General features: G+C 39.9%; 1 protein-coding gene across 6 annotated transcripts in view; it reads left to right on the plus strand.

Annotated features, from left to right (window-relative positions):
* Positions 1 to 3,594, plus strand: part of ORAI1 (ORAI calcium release-activated calcium modulator 1) — a 38,397-nt gene extending 34,803 nt beyond the window's left edge. For 4 of the 6 annotated variants that reach the window (XM_050923966.1, XM_050923967.1, XM_050923969.1 and 1 more), the window contains one exon: positions 131 to 3,594. In XM_050923966.1, coding sequence (XP_050779923.1) covers positions 131 to 697 — 567 coding nt within the window. In that variant the 3' untranslated portion in view covers positions 698 to 3,594. The remainder of the gene's footprint in view (positions 1 to 130) is intronic. The other 2 variants (XR_007769478.1, XR_007769479.1) reach the window with 1 other exon arrangement.
* The last annotated feature ends 3,437 nt before the right edge of the window (positions 3,595 to 7,031 follow it).

Raw genomic sequence — 7,031 nt, forward strand, 5'->3', positions numbered from 1 at the left:
ATTATATCATTAAAATATTGTATTGATCTAAGCTGGAAATCTTTAAACCTGCTAATGTTAAACCTGTTATTTGTAAAGTGATGTCTTAAAATATACAGTTCAGTATTAAATCTTTATTCTTCCTTTCCAGGTGGCTATGGTGGAGGTTCAGCTAGAGCCAACACATGTCTACCCTCCAGGTCTCTTGATAGCTTTCAGTGCCTGTACTACAGTGCTTGTTGCTGTTCACCTCTTTGCTCTCATGATAAGTACCTGCATTCTTCCAAATATAGAGGCTGTTAGTAATGTGCACAATCTCAACTCTGTAAAGGAGTCTCCGCATGAGCGTATGCACCGGCACATTGAGCTCGCCTGGGCATTTTCCACTGTCATTGGGACTTTGCTCTTCCTTGCAGAGGTGGTGCTGCTGTGTTGGGTGAAATTTCTTCCACTGAAGAGGCATCCTCTTGTTTCAGTCCATGACAACAATTCTACCATCACCCCAGGAGAGGCAGCAGCCATTGCCTCAACATCTATTATGGTTCCTTTTGGATTGATTTTCATTGTGTTTGCAGTCCACTTCTATAGGTCACTGGTGAGCCACAAAACAGACAGGCAATTTCAAGAATTGAATGAACTTGCTGAGTTTGCACGACTCCAGGATCAGCTGGACCACAGAGGAGACACCTTGCCACCTCCTGGCAGCCATTTTGCATAAAACTATATTTTGTATAAAATCCATTTTTTGTTTCTGCCTTGCTATGTTGACTCCCCTCTGCATGAACTAGCTGGACTGTTGATTGATTTTAAAGAGAGATTAAGTACTGTGCTAATTTCTTACAGTAAAAAAATACCATGACATCTTAGACATCTGACATCTGAAGAGACTGATGTTGGGGTATGGCTGCACTGAGCATGCATCTCTCATCCTTCCTCTTATCATCTGGATTGTTTCTTTTTAATGTTGATTGGTGAATATATCAATGCATAAGAGGAGTTGAATTTTAGTCCTCGGTATATGTTAGGTGTGTGAGGGAAGCCTTAGTTCTCTCTCTTTGATGTTGGTGTTGGCTAGAAAGTATAGCTGGTCCAATACGTGTTGCATGGCACAATACAAATTACTTGGGACATGTAGTAATTCACATTTGGTTTCACTGCTAGTGCTGTGATCTCTAAAAGTCTGATGAAAGGTAAAATTGAGAGCTTTTCCACCTTCCCTTTTCCCACTAGATCCCCCAATCATGTTTTTCTGCCAAGTAATTATTGCTTTACTAATTTCTATAGGGCATTTTTCATGGCAGCTATAAATTCTTACTCTCCAGATACTCATGACCAGTCCTATTGTGATGTGATCTGATCTGCATCTGTAGGACTGGGGCCCTAACTTTACTCTTCTTTTGGGAAGAAAATACAGAGAAAAGCAATACCTGCTTTAATGTTCGTGGGAGCAGATATGTTATCAGAAGTGATAAAATTGCCTGTTTTCATTGAGGAATCATTTTGAAAAGAAAAAATAGATGGAGAAGCTACCACTAGATTTTTTTTCTCCTTGCTCGAAAACTTGCCATTCAGGGCTTTTCTCTAGCAATAACATACACTGGTAGAGACTTAACCACAGTAGAACTACTGCTATGGTTCCAAACCAAAGTAGCAAATATTTTATACTTTTTATATATTAAATATATTTTTGAATAAATTCTCAGATACAAATGATAAAAGGCGCTTTGTGTGTGTGGGAATTCCAAGTAATTAGCTGTACCTTGATCTTGTTTGGTAGAAAAATCTTCTGCTTGCTCAAATATTGCATTTAAGATGTTAAAATCTTAATTACATGTGATTTTTGCTTCCAAAATGTAGTGGAAGACCACTTATTGCTATACAGACTTATTTATGAAAACAAATGATTTTTATTTTAAGTAGTATTGCTTCTTAATTGTAAGACATATGCATCTTTTATTGAATTAAGCTATTGTTTTAGTCTCAAGCTATTGTGTCAAATTCTAACTTCTTCCTCGAGCAAAAACTCACACTTGACAAGGATTATAGGATTTGGCTTCAACTCTTTCAGAATTTGTGTGACTCTAGATACATTAAAAAATGAATGTTGGCTTTTGGACAGCATTTCTGCTACCTTCACTGAAGGATGGAAATGGGTGGGTTAGTTGGTGAAAAATCTCTTTGAACCCAGAAACTACCAGTTTCTGATATGTTCAGCTCCCATGGAACAGAATTGGGATCTCAGCTCGTAGCTGCTAATATAGAATGTAATCCTGTAATTTTGTGATGGAGGTAACAAATTCAGTTGTGGCCTAATCGGAGCTGTGCCTCTTTGACTTTAAGTGAAGCTGTGCATGCTTATGCCTACATTGAATGTAGTCAATTATACCTGACCTCTTTAATAGACGTATTCAACATGCTTTACAAATGAAGGTCCTAATTTTGCAAAACTGGCTCCTGAGAGTAGTACTTACTATGATGAGTAGTCTCACTTGCATCAATGCAACTGACTTATTAGTGCAAGCACTACACCCAGTAAAATGAGTTAACAAGACAAAGTGCCGTTTATATTCTGAAAAATTACTTTAAAAATTGTATCCAAGTGCTGTGCCTATATCTGAGTGACATATTTGCTCCTATTATGCTCTGTTCACGAGCAAAAAATAGTTTTTGAGTTGCCATCCCCAAAAAGTCCTGGATATGAAAGTCAAACAGAAATTCTCTCTGGTTTTGACATTAACAGTTGTTTTTTTTGCAGCTGAAATATAATAGTTGGTGAGCAGAATTCCACTCACTGTTCCACAACTGTTTGTTCCTGCAGAGCTAATGGAATTAAATTAGTAAAAACTTTAGTAAATGGTATTCTGAAAGAGTCATGAAATACCTTCCTTACCCTGGGAAAGTAGACTTTTAGAAAGCTGTGGTAAAGTAAGCATACTGGAGCAATATCTTAAAGGGACACTATCAAGTTTAAATAACATTACACTTTTCTGAAAGCCTTGTACCTTACAACTTATTTATAACTCTTAAAAATTACTATAGATGAAAGAGGATAGTAAATAAATAAATACATATTTTTTGGTGTGTAGAAGGGGGTCACTTTAATTATTTCTCCTGGATTGGTCACTTTTCCCCTATTCTATGAGTCTTTCACAAAGCAACAGCAGACAAAAACTTTTAAAAATAGAAAATGTGGGTTTGTAAAAGTACAAGGGAAACAGGGCACTTTATTAATTTTTTTTAAGATGTTTGGATTCCTTTTAAATTAGAGCTATTACTAGTCATTTTTCTGACCATAACTGCCCTCTAAGCCTTTAGGCACAGCTCATGTATGTATTTTCCCCATTCTTCAGCTGAGGAAATGAACACAAAAGATGTGCCTTGTGCAGGATCATATATTAACTGCATGGCAGAGACAGAAAGACCAGAACTCATGATGTCAAGTCTGTTCTGCAAACAGTAGAGTGCACTCAATTTTATTTTGATCCCTTGTTATACTAATGGTATTAAGCATCTACTTAAAACAGTTTAAACACCAGTTACTGTATATATTACATTTATATGTAACATTGAAATAAAACATGCTTATAATTTGTCTTGCCACCAAGACATCTGACACACTTCTTGTTCTGTACCTGTCACTCATTTTCATAGAAGATCATAGAATATCAGGGTTGGAAGATCATCTAGTCCAACCCCCTGCTCAAAGCAGGGCTAGTTCCCAGACAGATTTTTGCCCCAGATCCCTCAGTGGCCCCCTCAAGGATTGAACTCACAACCCTGGCTTTAGCAGGCCAATGCTCAAACCACTGAGCTATCCCTCCCCCTAATATAGTAATTGGAGATATACCTATCTCCTAGAACTGGAAAGGACCTTGAAAGGTCATTGAGTCCAGCCCTCTACCTTCACTAGCAGGACCAAGAACTGATTTTTGCCCCAGATCCCTAAGTGGCCCCCTCAAGGATTGAACTCACAACCCTGAGTTTAGTGGGCCAAGGCTCAAACAACTGAGTTATCCCTTCCCATGGGCTACCAGATGCAGACAAAACCCTTCCCGGCTCCACAAATAGCATAAAGAGAATAATGTAGTCACAGTCTCATTCCCCACTTTAACACTGCTTTATTTTTGGGACTAAGCCTAACCCTGATATTGTTCTCTACTCACTATATTTTTTTAAGGGAGGTTCCTACTTAAGTTAGACTTTGAGGAGTCTGTTGAATGAACCTTCAACAAGAATATATTCTCATTTTTATTGACATTCAGAAGTGCAGTGTAAATCAGATGAGCTAATCACATAGGCACTGACTAATAGTGGTTTTTGTTTTTCATTAATCAGCTTCAGACATTCTGATGTAACATGGCATTTGTGTGCTTTACACATATAACTCCTCATAGCAGTTCTCTGCAAAAGGTACATATATCTCTTGCACCAATTTGGAAACATATCTAATGTAAACTAGCATGCCTTCTTTGACTTGAACCTAATGATGCATATCCTACGGCAGGAGTTCTCAACCTTTTTCTTTGAGCCCCCCCAACTTGCTATAAAAATTCCACAGCCCATCTGTGCTACAACTATTTTTCTACATGTAAAAGCCAGGGATAGCATTAGGGGGTAGCAAGCAGGGTAACTGCCCGAGCCCCATGCCACAGGGGGCCCTCTGAAGCTAAGTTGCTTAGGCTTCAGCTCTGGGTGGCAGGGCATTGGGCCGTGTGCTTCAGTCCCATGCAGTGGGGCTTCATCTTGCTGTCCTGGGCCCCAGCAAGTCTAATGCCAGCCCTTATTGGTGGCCCCCCTGAAACCTGCTTGTGGCCCCCAAAGGGCCCCAGACCACTGGTTGAGAACCACTGCTCTAGGAGGAAGTGACTTATTGAAGGCTAGAGAGAGAGAGAGAGTGAGGTGGTGGTAGAGCTAGCCTTATACTTTGCCTTCTATTTACCAGATGTGCATTTTGGTCACACAGAGGGGTTCTCAGGCCTACTTGATGACATTTATCTAGAGCACTAGCTGTTAAGTACAGTGGTGGCTTCTGCTAAGACCATACATAGTTATGAGAGGACTGGGTATTTCAAAACATATTTTTTAAAATTCAGTATAGCTTATTATGGAGTATGTAAGGAAGATCCAGCTTCCCATCTGCCCTAGGCAGGCACAAAAGGCTGTGAGACTAATGGAAACACTGTGATTCCTCTGTGCAGGGAGGACATGCCATGGGGATGCTGGGCAAGGGCACTCTACTTCCTCCCCTCAGCATCTCACAGAGCTGTCCTCTGCAATAGCTTACTCTGTGGAAGTGAGGGTGGAGGTATGACCAGACCAAATAAACTTCAGAATCTTTTGGCCAAAAAACTTGGGGGAATATGGAGGGTTGTGGCTGCTAGAGCCTGCGGGTGATAGGTATGGCTCCCCCAAATGTGGGAAGAATTCTATTCCGGGCAGCCCGTGCACTTTCTAGTTCACCTACCAAAAGCCAATTCATTTGGACTTTGATGGGAGAAACCCTCTTCAGCTGTGACAGGGCATAATAATAGATAGCTATTGTGATGGGTTGGATCACAGACACTCCCTGGGGTTGCCAACTGATGTGCCAAGACTACTTCTCCCCCTGCTTTCCCTGCCAGCTTGGGACTTCAGCACCCTGTCTTGTTTAGACAGACACATTAGCGTGCTCCAGCACAAACCCAGGGTTTGACCCACGTGCCCCAAAGCTGCAGACTTAACTGAAAGCAGCTTAAGAAGTGTTCCTGTCTTTAACACTCAGATGCCCAATTCCCAATGGGCTCCAAACTCAAAATAAATCTGTTTTACCCTGTATAAAGCTTATATAGGGTAAACTCATACATTGTTCGCCCTCTATAACACTGATAGAGATATATGCACAGCTGCTTGCCCTGCCCCCAGCTATTAATACATACTCTGAGTTAAATAATGAATAAAAAGTTATTTTATTAAATACAGAAAGTAGGATTTAAGTGGTTCTAAGTAGTATCAGAACAAAGTGAATTACCAAGCAGAATAAAATAAAACCCTCAAGTCTATGCCTAATACAGTAAGAAAACTGAATACAGATAAAATCTCACCCTCAGAGATGCTTCAATAAGTTTCTTTCACGGATTGGACACTTTCCTAGTCTGGACACAATCCTTTCCCCTGGTACAGCCCTTGTTCCAGCTGAGGTGGTAGCTAGGGGATTTCTCATGATGGCCGCCCCCTTGTTCTGTTTTACTCACTTATGTATCTTTTGCATAAGGTGTGAATCCTTTGTTCCTCTGGGTCTCACCCCTCCTTTTCAATGGAAAAACACCAGGTTAAAGATGAATTCCAGTTCAGGTGACATGATCACATGTCACTGTAAGACCTCAAGCCTTCATTCCTCCCATCCTGACTCTCAGGAAGGCCTGCTTGCAAACAGAGCCATCCACAGACAATTGTCCTGGTTGATGGGATACATCAAGATTTCAAACCACGATTACAGCCCACACTTTGCATAATTACTATAGGCCCTCAGAGTTATATTTCATATTTCTAGTTTCAGATACAAGAATGATACATTCATACAAAAAGGATGAACACTCAGTAGATTATAAGGTTTGTAATGATACCTTACAAGAGACCTTTTGCATGAAGCATATTCCAGTTATATTATATTCACTCTCATTAGCATATTTTAATAAAATCATAAAGTGCAAGGTCACAGCTCTTACCTCCTTTTCAAACTGAGCTAGAAAGCACTTCTGTAGGATTATAAGGAATTTCTTGTATGAAACCTGCAGCCTTTTGGATCAAGGCTAGAAGTCACTTTGGGAAGAAATCGTCTCCCCATAACAAAATGGACGTTATTGTAAACCTGGCGCTTATAGGTAGTATTTTGGGAATGGCTTTTTTGCTGAAAAATGACCTCTTTGTAACACACTACAGTATGGCAGTTCTGTGTCTGACTGCAAACCAGCTTCTATCTCACATTTTCATTTAATTTTTTTAAATGGTGTTCAGTGCAGCATTAAAATGATTCTTAGTTCCAATAAAGCTATCCCTATGTACAGAAATTTGTA

Source organism: Gopherus flavomarginatus, chromosome 15 (genome assembly GCF_025201925.1).
Source record: "Gopherus flavomarginatus isolate rGopFla2 chromosome 15, rGopFla2.mat.asm, whole genome shotgun sequence".
Taxonomy (NCBI): Eukaryota; Metazoa; Chordata; order Testudines; family Testudinidae; genus Gopherus; species Gopherus flavomarginatus.